At 44.7% G+C, this 18,268-nt stretch overlaps 1 protein-coding gene across 2 annotated transcripts in view; it reads right to left on the bottom strand.

Moving 5' to 3' along the window:
- The window catches only part of UBR3 (ubiquitin protein ligase E3 component n-recognin 3), a 220,988-nt gene that overhangs the window by 164,839 nt on the left and 37,881 nt on the right, over positions 1-18,268 (bottom strand). For both annotated transcript variants that reach the window (XM_056533968.1, XM_056533969.1), the window contains exons 4-5: positions 9,463-9,603; positions 5,383-5,432 (exon numbers count right to left, since the gene is read on the bottom strand). In XM_056533968.1, the coding sequence (XP_056389943.1) occupies positions 5,383-5,432; positions 9,463-9,603 (191 nt within the window). The remainder of the gene's footprint in view (positions 1-5,382; positions 5,433-9,462; positions 9,604-18,268) is intronic.

Genomic DNA, 18,268 nt, shown 5'->3' with positions numbered 1-18,268 from the left:
AATTTTATGAAAAATTTGAAAATTTTGCATTTTTCTAACTTTGAAGCTTTCTGCTTGTAAGGAAAATGGATATTCAAAATATATATTTTTTTTATACACATTTCCAATATGTCTACTTTATGTTTGCATCATAAAATTGACGTGTTTTTACTTTTGGAAGACACCAGAGGGCTTCAAAGTTCAGCAGCAATTTCCCAATTTTTCACAAAATTTTTAACCTGGCTTTTTTTCAGAGACCAGTTCAGGTTTGAAGTGGATTTGAAGGGTCTTCCCATTAGAAATACCCCACAAATGACCCCATTATAAAAACTGCACCCCCCAAAGTATTCAAAATGACAATCAGTAAGTGTTTTAACCCTTTAGGTGTTTCACAGGTATAGCAGCAAAGTGAAGGAGAAAATTCCCAATCTTTATTTTTTACACTCGCATGTTCTTGTAAACCCAATTTTTGAATTTTACAAGGGGTAAAAGGAGAAAATGTATACTTCTATTTGTAGCCCAATTTCTCGCGAGTAAGCACATACCTCATATGTCTATGTAAAGCATTCGGCGGGCGCAGTAGAGGGCTCAGAAGCGAAGGAGCGACAAGGGGATTTTGGAGAGTACGTTTTTCAGAAATGGTTTTTGGGGGGCATGTTGCATTTAGGAAGCCCCTATGGTGCCAGAACAGCAAAAATAACCAATATGGCATACCATTTTGGAAACTAGACCCCTTTGGGAACGTAACAAGGAATAAAGTGAGCCTTAATACCCCACAGGTGTTTCACGACTTTTGCATATGTAAAATAAAAATAAAAATTTCACTAAAATGTGTGTTTCCCCCCAAATTTCACATTTTTGCAAGGGTTAATAGCAGAAAATACCCCCCAAAATTTGTAACCCCATCTCTTCTGAGTATGGAGGTACCCCATAAGTGGACCTGAAGTGCACTACGGGCGAACTACAATGCTCAGAAGAGGAGGAGCACCATTGAGCTTTTGGAAAGAGAATTCGTTTGGAATGGTAGTCAGGGGCCATGTGCATTTACAAAGCCCCCCGTGGTGCCAGAACAGTGGACCCCCCCACATGTGACCCCATTTTGGAAACTACACCCCTTACAGAATTTAATAAGTGGTGCAGTGAGCATTTACACCCCACTGGCGTTTGACAGATCTTTGGAACAGTGGGCTGTGCAAATGGAAAATTTAATTTTTCATTTTCACAGATCACTGTTCCAAAAATCTGTCAGACACCTGTGGGGCGTAAATGCTCACTGTACCCCTTATTACATTACATGAGGGTTGTAGTTTCCAAAATGGGGTCACATATGGGGGGGTCCATTGTTCTGGTACCATGGGGGCTTTGTAAACACAAGTGGCCTTCAAATCCGGACAAATTTTCTCTTCAAAATCCCAATGGCGCTCCTTCTCTTCTGAGCATTGTAGTGCACCCATAGAGCACTTTACATCCACATATGGGGTATGCTCTTACTCAGAAAAAAATTGGGTTACAAATTTTGGGGGGCTTTTTTTTATTTTCCCTTGTGAAAGTGAAAAATTTAGGGTGACACCAGCATTTTAGTGAAAAAAAAATTTTTTTTTTCATTTTCCCATCCAACTTTAATGAAAATTTGTGAAACACCTGTGGGGTGTTAAGGCTCACTATACCCCTTGTTACGTTCCGTGAGGGGTGTCGTTTCCAAAATGGGGTCACATGTGGGTATTTATTGTTTTGTGTTTATGTCTGAACCACTGTAAAATCAGCCACCCCTGTGCAAATCACCAATTTAGGCCTCAAATGTACATGGTGCGCTCTCACTCCTGAGCCTTGTTGTGCGTCCGCAGAGCATTTTACGTCTACATCTGGGGTATCTCTGTATTCAGGAGAAATTGCGTTACAAATTTTGGGGGTCTTTTTTTCCTTTTACCTCCCGTGAAAATAAAAAGTAAAGGACAACACCAGCATGTTAGTGTAAAAAAAATTTTTTTTTACACTAACAGGCTGGTGTAGACCCCAACTTTTCTTTTTCATAAGGGGTAAAAGGAAAAAAAGCCCCCAAAATTTGTAGTGCAATTTCTCCTGAGTACGGAAATACCCCATATGTGGCACTAAACTGTTTCCTTGAAATACGACAGGGCTCTGAAGTGAGAGAGCGCCATGCGCATTTGAGGACTAAATTAGGGATTGCACAGGGGTGGACATTGGGAATCACTGGCGTAGAATACCCCTAACAGGGTGCCTCCAGCTGTTGCTAAACTCCCAGCATGCCTGGACATTTTTATTAGGGGGACAGTGTAAGGGGGTGTATATGTAGTGTTTTACTCTTTATTATGTGTAAGTGTAGTGTTTTTAGGGTACATTCACAATGGCGGGTTTACAGTGAATTTACCGCTAGGAGTTTGCGCTGTGGTGAAAAATTTGCCACAGCCCAAACTTGAAGCAGAAAACTTACTGTAAACCCGCCCGTGTGAATGTACCCTGTACGTTCACATTGGGGGGGGGGGGGGGGGGGGCAAACCTCCAGCTGTTTCAAAACTACAACTTCCAGCATGTACTGACAGACCGTGCATGCTGGGAGTTGTACTTTTGCAACAGCTGGAGACACACTGGTTGGAAAATCTTCAGTTAGGTTACCTAACTCAGTATTTTCCAACCAGTGTGCCTTCAGCTGTTGCAAAACTTCAACTCCCAGCATGTACTGATCGCCGAAAGGCGCTGGGAGATGTAGTTATGCAACAGTTGGAGGGGTCGCAACTACAACTCCCAGCATGCAGAGACAGCTGTTTGCTGTTTAGGCTTGCTGGGAGTTGCAGTTTTGCAACATCTGGAGAGCTACAGTTTAGAGACCACTGCACAGTGGTCTCCAAACTGTGGACCTCCAGATGTTGCAAAACTACAACTCCCAGCATGCCCAGACAGCAAACTGACGCCGCCGATGGGTAAGTGGATCTTCGGCGCTGGTCCCTGTCGGTTTCCCCGTCCTGCCCCGCCTATTGTGGGTGGGCAGGACAGGGAAACCGAAAGTAAACCCCTCCGCCCCCGATCTGCTATTGGTGGTCGCGTCTAGACCACCAATAGCAGAGATAGGAGGGGTGGCAACCCTGCCACCTCACTCCTATCGCTACAGGGGGATCGTGGGTGTCTAGGACACCCGCGATCCCCCTTCTATTCCGGGTCACCGGGTCACCATAGACCCGTATGACCCGGAATCGGCGCAAATCGCAAGTGTGAATTCACTTGCGATTTGCGCCGATCGCCGACATGGGGGGGTCTAATGACCCCCCTGGGCATTTGCGCGGGGTGCCTGCTGATAGATATCAGCAGTCACCCGGGCGCGATCCCCGCCCGCCGCGCGGCGGGGACCGAAATTCCCACGGGCGTACAGGTACGCCCTTGGTCCTTAAGGGGTTAAATCTGCACAACCTAAAGGGTGGATTTCCCAAAGAAAAACGTACCTGCTGATTTTTATACATGAAATCTGCAGCAAGTAAGGTATGCATAAATGTACCCTTAAAAAGAACAGGACATGCTATACAAACCAGCAGATAAAGACACACTGCCTATAAACCAGGGCTCGACAGTTCCCAGGCGCCAGATGTCATTTCATCCCTTCCTGACTCATGACGTACATTTACATCATGGGTCAGAAAACGAAATGATCACATGATTCTAGGAGCCGGGTCCACGTCATACCCAGCAGGTACCAGCTGATATCTGCCAGTAATGAAGGATATTACTCCGTTGTGTACTAGCACTTGGTGCAGGCAGTGACTCCCCCTCCCCAGTAAAAATTCAAATCAACCCTTTTATCACATGTAAAAATATAAACATTTAAAAATAAACCTATTTGGTATCACCCTGAGCAGATTTGCCCAAACTATTGAGTATCACATTCCTGATCCCACACATACTAAACGTATTAAAAATCCAAATGGCCAAATGGCATCCCATGCCAGAAATTTTTTAAAAAGTGATTAGTCAATACTACACACAAGCGGGGATGGGGGAGGCAATGGGGCAGCAGCCGGGGTGGTGCGGTGCGGTGGTGGGGCATTATCGGATTATCGGCAAGGTAATTGCTGATACCGATAACAGGTAAAAACTAAGTACAGGTAAAAACTAGGGATCGACAGATATTTTTTTAGGGCCGATACCGATACTCTGTGGAGGTTAGCCGTAAACTTATACCAAAATATCGGTATAAGTTATCGGCTATCGGCCGATAACTTATACCGATATTTTGGTATAAGTTTACGGCTATTTATCCCCCACCCCGGCGACACCACTGCAGATCACTGATTTAAAGCGGGCGCTTTAAAACAATGAACTGCAGCGGCTTTTGCAGTACCAGAGACCACCGCCGCCACCCGCTTTTCTCCCCTGCCTGTCTTGGGGTCCTGAGTCCTATCAAATCCAACGGGCCCCCCACCTCACCGCACCGCTCCGGCCAGAGAACGCCGCCACTGCCCTATTGCCTCCCCCATTCCTGGTTTTATAATTACCTGTTCCCGGGGCTCCGGGTCCGCGCTACTTCTGTCTCCGGCGCCGTCCTCCTGAGCGGTCACTGTGCGCAATGACGGTGACATCGCGTTGAGGAGTCAGTCGTCCTTGCGCCGCACAGCGTAAGACAGGATGGTGCAGAAGCCAGAAGTAGCGTGGACCCCGGGAACAGGTAATTATAAAACCGGGGATGGAGGAGGCAATGGGGCAGCGGCCGGGGTGGTGCGGTGGGGGGTGCGGCGCGGTGGTGGGGCATTATCGGATTATCGGCAAGGTAATTGCCGATAGCGATAACGTCCAAAATCGTGAATATCGGCCGATAATATCGGCCAAACCGATGATCAGTCGGTCCCTAGTAAAATCAACAACTCAGATTGCAAAAACAAAAAAATATTGCTGGTCTTTAAAAAATAAATACATTCTTGGCTCTTAAAAGGGTACTCTGCTGCTCAGCGTTTGGAACAAAACGTTCTAAACACAGAGCGGGGAGCTTGTGAAGTCGTAGCCCCGCCCCCCTCGTGACATCACGCCCTGCCCCCTCAATGCAAGTCTATGGGAGGGGGCGTACGCCCCCTCCCATAGACTTGCATTGAGGGGGTGGGGGCGTCATGAGGGGGCAGGGCTATGATGTGACATGCTCTTGGCATTGGCTCCAAGCGTTCGGAACATTTTGTACCCCTTTAACTTTTTTGGCTGGCACCTAGATTCAAAACAAATTTGTCAAGCCCTGCTATGAACCAAATCCAGGACTGCAAAATTACAGAAGTGATCGGTCTCTACAGGCAACAAGATACCAGACTTCCCTTCTCTCAATCTTTCCTATAAAGATGAGAGGATCTAGATGATTGGGACGGGGAGGGGTATTAAATAGAAACCTTATATAAAAAGTTTTAATTCACCAACCTCATCAGAAGAATCAGATTGAGCCAACGCTGCCTTCACTCCTGCAGTTTCTTTAAAAAATAAATACATATAAATTATATATATATATATATACATATACATACACATATACATATATATATATATATATACACACACACACATATATACATACACACATACATATTAGATATTCGTGTTCTAAATTAACTTTTCTATTCAGGTTTTAAGTCGCTTAACAAAAAGAAATGAAATACAGAATTACGTTTGAGAGAGGCCCAACAATTCCGTCATCCCAATTATTTAGGCAGCAATACAAGCCAGTAAGGCTGGATTCACATTCATATCGATGTTCCATCCTGGCCACAACCATTATTTCAGCTACATGCAGTTTAATGGTTGCGCAGTAGACTACTTAAAAGGGGTACTTGTGACATCATAGCCCCGCCCCCTCATGATGTCATGCCCCACCCCTCAATGCAAGTCTATGGGATGGGGCGTGACATCATGAGGGGGCGGGGGTATGAGATCACGGGCTCCCGGCACCGGCTACAGCGTTCGGAACAGTTTGTTCCTAGCGCTGAGCAGCGGAGTACCCCTTTAAAGTTATTGTCCGCTATTTATACTATGCAAATGTGCTGATGCAGGGATGAGTAAAAAAAACAAAAAAGATGTACTTGCACATGTACCTTTCCTGCTCAGGACTAGTGACCGGCCGAGCAGGCACTTACTTGTGTCAAGACAGACACCAGAAAGTGTTGGGCAGCGGCATTGGGCACTGTCAAGATGTCAGAGGGAAAAATCTGTACACTTTACTTTGTTTTGGGTTTTTTAGCCCTGTTAGAGCAAATTCAAATAGTAAAAAAAAAAAAAAAAAAAAAAAATTCTCACAAAAAATGTTTAATTTATTGCCGTCACAATTCAGCCATGATGCAACTGCTGCAGGTGAACCTGGTCAAAGGAGGCAACGCACAGCCAACAGGTAGCTCTATGATCAGCTGGTGTATAGAGGCAGAATACTGAAGAGTTCAAAATTGGGTTTTTTATTTTTTTTTATTTTTTATATATTTTCCTTTTTTGTGCACTTTTTTTTTACACTTGAGTCTGTATGAAGCACATCTTTTAAGCTATTAAAATAATGAATGCGGTTAAATGTAACACAAAAAATTTATTTCCCTGCATCAAATATTAAATTTATAAGCAGAAATTACACAGTAATGATAACCACACAGTAATGATAAAAAAAATACAATTACGGAGAACAGTTCCTAAGAAAACTGCTATGTGTCGTTCTTTTCCAACCCGGGTGCCTGCAGCTTTGGGAATTTGCTCCTGCTCTGGACAGTTCCTGACATGGACAGAGGTGGCAGCAGAGAGCACTGTGGTCAGACTGGAAAGAACGACACAACTCCCTCTGCAGCATACAGCAGCTCATAAGTACTAGAAGGATTAAGATTTTTAAATGGAAGTAATTTACAAATGTAGACAATAGTAAAGCAGCAATAGCCAGGCACTGCACTATAGGTAATGTGAAGACAAAAAGTCATAAGGTGTAATTCCCACTCTGCAGCACTCAGGTCTTGTAATTAGAGATGAGCAAACTTACAGTAAATTCGATTCTTCATAAACTTCTCGGCTCGGCAGTTGATGTCTTTTCTTGCATATATTAGTTCAGCTTTCAGGTGCTCCGGTGGGCAGGAAAAGGTGGATACAGTCCTAGGAGACTCTTTCCTAGCCCACGGGAGAACCTGAAGGCTGAACTAATTTATGCAGGAAAAGTCATCAACTGCCGAGCCGAGAAGTTCGTGACGAATCGAATTTACTGTAAGTTCGCTCATCTCTACTTGTAATATTGAAATGCTGTCTTCGGGGGTGCTGACTTGAGATGTCCAAGTGGTATATATAATATCACAATGAAAGAAAGGAAATCGCACTCACCTGTATCTTCAGCAATGCGGTAGCTTTTATTGCATATTTTTAGCAGTAAGCAAACAAACGTTCATGGCGGGGAGCGAGAGTCAGCTGACCCTCCTCGGCTGTCTCTCGCTCCCCGCCATGAACGTTTGTTTGATCACTGCTGAAAATATGCAATAAAAGCTACCGCATTGCTGAAGATACAGGTGAGTGCGATTTCCTTTCTTTCATTGTGATATCATTTACAAATGTACCGCTTTAAAGTTCATCATGTGTTCAATACACTATTAGGCCATATGTGAGCTATAAAGAGGATTTCCTCATCCAATTTCATAAGACATAGCAGAGATCTATTAAAAAGGGTTATCAAGGAACAGAAAAACTAAGCAAATTTATTTCTAAAACAGCACCACACCTGTCCTCAGGTTGTGTGTGATATTACAACTTGGCTCCTTTCTTTTCAATGGAACTAAGCTGCAATACCACATACAACCTGAGGACAGATGTGGTGCTGTTTTTTGAAGAAATTCTTTTTTTTTCTAATGCTTGATAACTTCTTAAATGCTTGCATGGCCAAAGATTGCCATCTCGCCCCCTAAATCTTGCTGCATTGCAGCTAATGTAAGTGAACGGAGTTGTACTGCATCCTGCGAGTGGCCGTGACCAGAATCCTTGATGCATATAGGGCGAATGCCCTGGCCTAAGGCTGCTTTCACACTATAAAAATACTTCCGTTATAAAACGTCCATCATAAAAACATTAATAACGGGTGATAACTGTTCAAAAAGGCTATTAGAAAATTCCATTATAGTCTAGGGATTTTTCTAACGGCCGTTTAAAGGGGTACTCCGCCCCTAGACATCTTATCCCCTATCCAAAGGATAGTGGATAAGATGTTAGATCGCCGCAGTCCCGCTGCTGGGGACCCTGGGGATCGCTGCTGCAGCACCCCGCTATCATTACTGCACAGAGCGAGTTCACTCTGTGCGTAATGACGGGCGATACAGGGGCCGTAGCAGAGTGACGTCATGGCTCCGCCCCTCATGACATCACAGCCCATCCCCTTAATGCAAGTCTATGGCAGGGGGCATGACGACCGCCACGCCCCCTCCCATAGACTTGTATTGACGGGGTCGGGCCTTAACGTCACGAGGGGCGGAGCCGTGATGTAACGATGCTCTGGCCCCTGTATTGCCCATCATTACATGCAGAGCGATCTCGCTCTGCACAGTAATGATAGCGGGGTGCTGCAGCAGCGAACCCCGGGGTCCCCAGCAGCGGGACCACGGCGATCTGACATCTTATCCCCTATCCTTTGGATAGGGGATAAGATGTCTAGGGGCGGAGTACCCCTTTTTGGACAATGTCTGTGTGCTACTTAATCCCCATTCATTTGAAGCATGAAACAGAACATTTTCCCCATTTAGCATTTCTTAAGCCAAACCCGAAAAAGGTCAGTTTATTGATGTGCCGGATTTCAAAGGAATTATCCAGAATTATAAAAAAAAGATGCTTTCTTCCAATAACAGCACCACGCCTGTCCTCAGCTTGAGTGCAGTATTACAACTAGGCTCCCTTCACTTCAATGAAACTGAGCTGCAATTCCCCACATAAACTGAGCACAATAGTGGCGCTATTTCCAGAACACTAGGTACAGATTGAGGTACCCATGGAAATATTCCAGCTGGAATTTCCGAGGGTGCCCGGCCCCGACTGGCCAAGTCAGCGCTAAAACTGAAGGACATTGCTGGAAATGTATTCTGTGCTTATTCTGCCAAAAGGATTAGATTATTCTTTCAGCAGTGAAAGCAATGGGATTCTGCTGTACCAGAAATTCCAAGCTGTATTTCAAAGCAGAATTGCGCTGATCCCCCCCAAACCCCTAATCCTGGATAACCCTTGTTACAATCTACTTTCCTCCACTATGTCTTGGCGGTTACTCTATATAACCTTGGTCCCCATATGGTGTGCATCCAGCTGTTGCAAAACTACAACTCCCAGCATGCCCAGACCGCCAAAGGCGGTCTGGGCATGCTGGGAGTTGTAGTTTTGCAATAGCTGGAGGGCAAGAGTTTTAAGATCACGCATAGACTATATAGACTGTGTAGAAATACGGGCAACTCTCTGAACTGGCAAATTATTAATAACCAGTTTGCTTCAAACAAAATGGAAAAATATTTGACAAACCTTGCACTGGTAATGCACTTGGGCCCAGCGTCGGTTCTTGGCTCCCACTTGCTTGCTTCTCTTCAGGAAACGCCAGGCCAGACCCCTTCAGGGCAATAAGGTACTTTTCATGACTCTTTACACATGTATTTTCCGCAGAGCCTATAATAGACATAGATCTTAAGGTTAACTATCTTTTCTAAGTTAAGGAAAGCTAAATTTATTACCATTTTTTCTATATGGTGCTACATTTGTTCAGCTTTACTGTACAGGCTGCAGTTATATCCAACTCTGCCCCAGGAGGATCATCCTCTAATGCTCCTATCTCATCCGCACTTTAGGATTACATTCCTGTCCATGTAAATGCTGTCATGGCTGGAATCAGACTGAAGGCCCCAGTAAAAAAAATTAAAATAAAAAACACGGCTCTACAAATCCCAGGCGCCAGGTCGACAATTTTACTCTGGCACCTAGGTTTTTGTAAGCCCCTCCTTCTTGAAAATAAATTAATAAATAAATAAAATAATAATAATAATGATAATAATAATAATGTGCGGCATCCTGGCTCCTAAACTTTTTAGCTGGCACCTAGATTTAAACCAAATTTGTCAAGTCCTGTACTTAAAGTTACAATGGCCTACAAATAAATTCAAATGCATATATTTTCGCTTTGAAGGGTATGTTGATACTTACTGGAAGTGCTGCAGATTATCCATTCGGAATTGCAGAAGTAGATTCTGTACCGTAGTACAATAGCAGCAATGTAAATTAGATTTTATCAACACTCATTTACATGTTGTGGATGAAATTGACCTGTAGTGCAATTTATGAATTTGTAGCTTGTCAATTTCTGTCACGTTTACTGAATTGTTGAGGGTTTTTCTCATTGACTTCAACCGGGAAGTCAAAATATGCAATAAAATCCACAAACCACTCTACACTTACAGATTTTGATTTGTGTGTAGTCCAAAACAAATTCGGGTCGGGTTTACACTTGTGAAGCTTCGGATGGAAATCATCCAAACGCAGCAACGCCGACTGAATCAGTCGGCACTAGGACCACGCAGACAATGCTGCCCACATAAATGGCAATGTCTGCGGAGTGGAAATCCACCAGAACATTGAATAGGTTCAATGTTCTGGAGGAATTTTTTGAGTGAATTTTCCGGGTGAAAAGCCAGTCTTGAAAACTCCATTGTGTGCACTGTGCAGCGGAATTTCATTGCCAGCAATGGGACTTGTGACGCACTGAAATTTCTGAGAAGAATTTCAAAACAGAATTCCGTAGTGTGAACCTGGCCTTGAACTCCTTTTTGGATGAGCTTCCTGTATGCTCCATGGTAAGTTACTTAGATTAAAGTGGTACTCCCATGGAAAACCTTTTTTTTTTTTTTTTTTTTTTTTTTTTAAATCAACTGGTGCCAAACAGATTTGTAAATTACTTCTATTAAAAAATCTTAATCCTTTCAGTACTTATTAGCTGCTGAATACTACAGAGGAAATTATTTTCTTTTTGGAACACAGTGCTTTCTGCAGACATCATGACCACAGTGCTCTCTGCTGACATCTGTCGGTTTTAGGAACAGAGCAGGATAGGTTTGCTATGGGGATTTTCTCTTACTCTGGACAGTTCTTAAAATGGACAGAGATGTCAGCAGAGAGCACTGTTGTCATGATGTCAGCAGAAAGCACTGTTGTCATGATGTCAGCAGAGAGCTCTGTGTTCCAAAAAGAAAAGAATTTCCTCTGTAGTTCCCCCTTTAAGCAACAAAAGTTTACTGATGCTTTTACTTTAAGATTACGACAACGATCTGAATTCTGGCAGAAAATTGAACATGTTCAATCTTCCACCAGAATTAAGATCCTTGTCGGAAATTTTGTGTGATGAAGTCAATGGTAATGGAATGCAAGGTGGAATCCTAATTGAATTTTTGGCAGATTCCGTCTTAAATTTCTGGAGTGTGAACTACCGTAGCCCTAAATCTGCAAAGATCTACAATAGTTATTTTTCTTTCCTTTTATTCTTCACAGAAAATTTGCAGGAAAATCTAATCATGATGAAAAGTTACACAGCAAATGTAGCATATCGGAATTTACAAGCTGTAAATTTGTTGCAGATATTTCTACTCTTTTCATCTAAATTGGATTTTTTTTTTTTAAAGCATCTGAAAACCCAATTTAGATGAATAGGAGATGAATTTTCTGCAGCCGAAGTCCTGTAGCATTAATGCACCAAAAAGTGCAGCAAAGAACCTCTAAGAAGACAAGCGCTGGCCTCCTATAAAACAAGACACCAACAGTAAACCAATGATCTCACTAACGAGTATCCTCCCACTTAAAGGGGTACTCTGCTGCTCAGCGTTTGGAACAAACTATTCCGAACGCTGGAGCTCGTGATGTCATAGCCCCGCCCCCTCAATGCAAATCTATAGGAGGCAGCCAAAAAAGTTAAAGGGGTACTCCGCTGCTCAGTGTTTGGAACAAAATGTATCCCGAATGCTTAGAGCTGACGCCGAGCGCTTGTTACATCATAGCCGCGCCCCCACATGACGTCACGCCCTACCCCCTCAATGCAAGTCTATGGGAGGGGGCGGACGCCCCCTCCCATAGACTTGCATTGAGGGGGCAGGGTGTGATGTCATGAGGGGGCGGGGCTATGACATTACGAGCTCTCGGCGCCGGCTTCAGCGTTCGGAACAGTTTGTTCCGAACAGGTGGGTGGGAGCCGCAGGACAAGTCTTTTGATACGACAGGAAAGGTAAGGCCTATGGCTGAGAAAAGTTCACAACAGAATAATCCTAGTAATGTCCGTCTGAGCCTGGCACATCAAGTTGAACAGGATTATCAATGAATAGAAAAACAGCTAACTTCAACCAAGAAGAGCACATCACCTGTCATTAGGTTGTGTGTGGTATTAAAACTTGTCTCCATTCAATTTAAATGGGCACTGTCAGACATAAAAACTTTTTATATGTTGTACATCTTGGCAAAACAATAGTTTTTCTTATATACTTATTTAATACATTTTTACATTTATTTTTAAAGAAAACTGCCTTTGAAAATCCCACCACTAGGGGTCCCCATACCTCCTGGGACACTTATGAGTCCCACAGCAGCATGAGCATGTCCAAGGGTCATGGACACGAGATGGATGATTGACAAGGCTGCGGGAGCAACACTGCTATAACACAAGAGTTTTAACAAATATGTACCTCCAACTCCAAGCATGCCTGGACAGCCAAAGGATGTCTGGGCATGCTGGAAGTTGTAGTTTTGCTAATGCTGTAGGCACACAGCTGAAGGCAACACTGCTGCCAAAAAGTTATACAAACACATAAATGACATAAGAAGAAGTTATACTCTCACCATATTGTCTTTTGTGGTAGACACACAATGATTATTGGAGAGTGCCTGTGTGGGTGTGTGTGCGCGTGTGTGTGCAGCATGAAACCAGAGAGGAAAGGGTTAAAGGGGTTGTGCGCTGCCCTGAATTTCGGAGCTCCACTCACAGCGTCCGGAAGTTCATTACTCCGAACGCTGTGTGCGGGCTTCCGTGTTCGCAGCCGCCGGGCGTGACATCACGCCCGACCCCTCTTGACGTCACGCCCACCCCCTCGTGACGTCACGCCCACCCCCTCGTGACGTCATGCCCACCCCCTCGTGACGTCACGCCCACCCCCTCGTGACGTCACGCCCACCCCCCTCTACCAAAATCTATGGGAAGGGGGCGTGACAGCGGTCGTGCCCCCTTCCCATAGACTTTCGTTTAGGGGGCGGGCAAGACATCACGAGGGGGCAGGCGAGACGTCACGAGGGGGCAGGCGAGACGTCACGAGGGGGCAGGCGAGACGTCACGAGGGGGCAGGCGAGACGTCACGCCTGGAGGCCGCGAACACGGAAGCCCGCACACAGCGTTCGGAGTAATGAACTTCCGGACGCTGTGAACGGAGCTCCGAAAGTCAGGGCAGCGCACAACCCCTTTAAAAGAAGGTCTGCCAGGCTCGCTCCAAGAGTAGTGAGTCAGCAGAGAGAGGGAGGAGGAGTCAGTACAGTGCAGGCAATAGAGGGACTCCCTTTGACAAGATGAAAAAGACATTGAGCAGTGTTAATATGCTATTCATTTCAAGCCCATTGCAGGTCAAGTCTGATGCTGAACATGTTTTGCAAATAAAGAACCATTTTCCTTTAGTATGGAGAATTCTGAATTACCTGCATTTCAAGAAGTGGTTGTGTATTAAATCTCCCTACGTGAAGTGAAGATCACCTCTTCTTAAGGATAAAGCATCGCTCCCCCATACAGACTAAGATAATACATTCGTAAGGTACACAAAGAAAGAAGAAGTGTTTCAGCCAGCCTCCTACACAGCATACACACGACTTATGCCAGATTTTTGGCTCTATGATTTGCGTTACAAGACCAATCTGTCATCACCACACATGTGCCCACAGAGATGTGACTCACAAAGATCTCCGAAAAGCACAATAAACCTGATCTGTAGCTAGCATTTAAAGGGGTACTCCGCTGCTGAGCATTTGGAACAAACTGTTCTGAATGCTTTGAGCCGGGAGCTTGTGATGTCATAGCCCCTGATTACGTCATGCCCCTCTCCCTCAATGCAAGTCTATAGTCTACACGCACCCCCCCCCCCCCCCCCTCGATAGACTTGCATTGACGAGCCGGGCATAACGTCATGAGGGGCAATGACGTCACGAGCTCCAGGCGCCGGTTCCAGCGTTCGGAAGTTTGTTCCAAATGCTGAGCAGCGGAGTACCCCTTTAAAAGGCTACCGGTCATCAGAAAGAAAAACTTTTTACATGCTGCCCACATGTCAAAAGTTTAGATTGCAGCGGGTCTCACTTCAGTTTGCAGAAGCATGCTGCTCACTTCCTGGCTGTCTGTCAAATTCGACCTTTTCTCTGTCTAAGTCTATGCAGACTGGTATAGCGAAAGGTCAGATCTGCCAGCCAACCAGGGAGTCAAGCTCGCTGCCTCTTGCTTACCTCGTTTATAACCAAAGTGAGACGCAATGCAATCAAAACCTTTGACATATGTGAGAAACAAGTAATAAATTTTTTTTTTTAAATTAGCAAAAAAATTTAAAATTCTGTTCACTTTCTCAATATGGGATATTGAGTGCAGATTGAATGGGAAAAAACATTTGTTTACAAAACAAAATGTGAAAAGTGTGCCTATGTTTATTCCATAATTAAACTTTTTTTATTTTTTATTTTTTTGCTGGACTCCAAAGAAAGGTGCACTGCAAAATAAAAGTAAACACTTGCGAACGGGTCCAACACACCTTACACCAGAGGTCCTCAAACTTTTTAAATGGGGGGCCAGTTCACGGTCCCTCAGACCGTTGGAGGGCCGGACTATAGATAACAAAACATGAATAAATTCCTATGCACACTTATTAGTGGACTACCACTTTAAGTACACAGCACAGTTCCCCCCACATTAGGTTGGCAGTATAGATCCCCCACATACGGTTGTAGTTCCCCCACATTAGGGTTGGCAGTACAGTTCCCCCACATTAGGGTTGGCAGTACAGTTCCCCCACATTAGGGTTGGCAGTACAGTTCCCCCACATTAGGGTTGGCAGTACAGTTCCCCCACATTAGGGTTGGCAGTACAGTTCCCCCACATTAGGGTTGGCAGTATTGTCCCCCAAATTACGTTGACAGTATAGTTCCCCCACATTAGGTGCAGTATGTTCACCCACATTAGGTGCAGTATAGTCCCCCACATTAGGTGCAGTAAGTTCCCCCACATTAGGTGCAGTATATTCCCCCACATTCGGTGCAGTATGTTCCCCCACATTCGGTGCAGTATGTTCCCCCACATTAAGCTGGCAGTATAGTCCCCCAAATTATGTTGGCAGCATGTTCCCCCACATTAGGCTGGCAGTATAGTCCCCTAAATTACGTTGGCAGTATAGTTCCCCCACATTAGGCTGGCAGTATAGTCCCCTAAATTACGTTGACAGTATAGTTCCCCCACATTAGGTGCAGTATGTTCCCCCACATTAGGTGCAGTATAGTCCCCCACATTAGGTGCAGTAAGTTCCCCCACATTAGGTGCAGTATGTTCCCCCACATTCGGTGCAGTATGTTCCCCCACATTAGGCTGGCAGTATAGTCCCCTAAATTACGTTGGCAGTATAGTTCCCCCACATTAGGCTGGCAGTATAGTCCCCCAAATTAGGTTGGCAGTATAGTCCCCCAAATTACGTTGGCAGTATAGTTCCCCCACATTAGGCTGGCAGTATAGTCCCCCAAATTAGGTTGGCAGTATAGTCCCCCAAATTACGTTGGCAGTATAGTTCCCCCACATTAGGCTGGCAGTATAGTTCCCCCACATTAGGCTGGCAGTATAGTTCCCCCACATTAGGCTGGCAGTATAGTCCCCCAAATTAAGTTGGCAGTATGTTCCCCCACAGGCATACAGCCTCCAGCAATACAGTATGGCTGGAGGCTGTATGCCTGTGTACTGCCCCATTTCAGTGTTCCAACCACCGCTCCGGCCATAGCAGGACCGGAGGATCGATGGTCAGAACACCGAAGGGACGCGCCGCTGGTAAACACTTACCTACTACCAGCGTGCGTCCTTGCGTCTTCGCTTCTTCTCTGCTGCTTCGCGCTCGGTTGCCATGGGCGCACGCATGGGACGTCAGTGACGTCGCTGCGTGCGCCTGCTCCCGGCGGTCCCCGCGTTTTTAAAGTAAACGCGGGCCGCAGGGACTTCACAGAGGCATCCTTGTGTTCCGAAAGCATCTTTCGGAACACAGGGATGTCCTAAGGCAAAAACACCCGGTGGGCCGGGTAAATGCGCTCCACGGGCCGCATGTGGCCCGCGGGCCGTAGTTTGAGGACCCCTGCCTTACACCAAGGGTCTCAAACTGATGGCCCTCCAGATGTTGCACAACTTCAACTCCCAGCATTCCCGACAGCCATTAGCATGGGCATGTCAAGTTGTAGTTTCACAACAGCAGGAGACACGCTGTTTGGAAAACACTGCCTTAGACTTACATCATCATGTTTCTACTCCAGTGTGCAAGACTTTGTCCTCTGGAATATGCGACCCAGGATAAAATCTGATTTATTCCCAACATCCATAATTTTCAGCAGGCCCTATAAACAGGCCTTGCCAGAAAGCGTTATGTGCACTACCATAATATGGTTGTATCAATGTACAGAACTAGTGGTCTTTAGCCCTTGTGTCACCCCTATTTCCTCATAGCCCTTGTGACCAGGGCCTTAAAGGGGTACTCCGGTGGAAAACTTTTTTTTTTTTAATGAACTGGTGCCAGAAAGTTAAACAGATTTGTAAATTACTTCTATTTAAAAATCTAAATTCTTTCAGTACTTATTAGCAGCTATATGCTACAGAGGAAATTCTTTTCTTTTTGAATTTCTTATTTGTCTTGTCCACAGTGCTCTCTGACACCTCTGTCCGTGTCAGGAACTGTCCAGAGTAGCATAGGTTTGCTATGGGGATGGACAGTTCCTGATACGGGCATCTGGTGTCAGCAGAGAGCACTGTGGACAAGACAAAAAAGAAATTCAAAAAAGAAAAGAATTTCCTCTGTAGCATACAGCTGCTAATAAGTACTGGATGGATTAAGATTTTTTAATCAAAGTAATTTACAAATCTGTCACGAGTTGATTTAAAAAAAAAATAAAAAAAAAGTTTTCCACCGAAGTAGCCCTTTAACGCCTCCTATTTTGTTTGTTACTATGTAACGTCAGATTAGGTCTGTATATGTACTCTTTATAATGCAAAGTGCTGTGGAATATCCTAACAATAAATAAATAATGATTACTACTATTATATGGCCCACTGTAATTCTACACTTTCCTAAAGCGTCAACGCAGCAAGAATTGGCGGCTATAAAAGTGTCTCGATTTTCCCTGCTAGAGGCCATTACTCTGGATAGAGGTTGTACAATGTAGATTACAAATATACAAAGCTTTTCATTATTTCTCCCAGCTAAGAACTAGACCTGCTAATAGAAATCAGTGCTGCCGGGACTGATCACGAGCACTAACAGGTTAACTACTGTGCTATAAACCCCAGGGAGCCGATCACGTACACATGATACTGTTGTAATGTTGTCTCCCACAGGAATAAGTGAGATGAGTCTCCTGCATTCGCCTCATGTTTTCTGAAGAGTATTAGTTAGACTACTGTTCACACCTTGTCATCATTAGTAGCTTGTGGATGTAATACATGTTCTCACTCTAGTCTTATAGTTCTATTTTAAGAAGGTCTTTTTTCCCTCTCCTCTTTTCTTGGCAAACCATGCACTACCCATAATGTTTTATGTAGTTTCTGTCCCAAAGGTAACACAGTAGTAGTACTAATAGTACAGCAATCATCCTGGCTCTCAGGGGCGCTGCTACTACTCTACACTGAACTGATTCTAAATGGCTCGTTCACACGACAGAATATCTGGCAGGAACATTCTGTGTGCGGCTGGTGCCAACTGATTTAGGGGGGGCTAGGATCTAGGGATCGAACGATATTGATTTTTTTAGAGCTGATACCGATAACCTGTGAACTTTCAGGCCGATAGTCGATAACTTATACCGATATTCTGTGCATTTTAAAGCAGGGCCCTGTACACTGAAGACAAGCAGGGCCGAGAGAGAAAGAGAAAGAGAGAGAGAAAGAGCGAGAGAGAGAGAGAGAAAGAGCGAGAGAGAGAGAGAGAAAGAGCGAGAGAGAGAGAGAGAAAGAGCGAGAGAGAGAGAGAGAAAGAGCGAGAGAGAGAGAGAGAGAAAGAGCGAGAGAGAGAGAGAGAGAGAAAGAGCGAGAGAGAGAGAG

The sequence above is a fragment of the Hyla sarda genome, chromosome 8, assembly GCF_029499605.1.
Source record: "Hyla sarda isolate aHylSar1 chromosome 8, aHylSar1.hap1, whole genome shotgun sequence".
In the NCBI taxonomy this organism is placed as follows: domain Eukaryota; kingdom Metazoa; phylum Chordata; class Amphibia; order Anura; family Hylidae; genus Hyla; species Hyla sarda.
The sequence above is the reverse complement of the archived record's forward strand: the minus strand, read 5'-3'. Positions and strand labels throughout refer to the sequence as shown.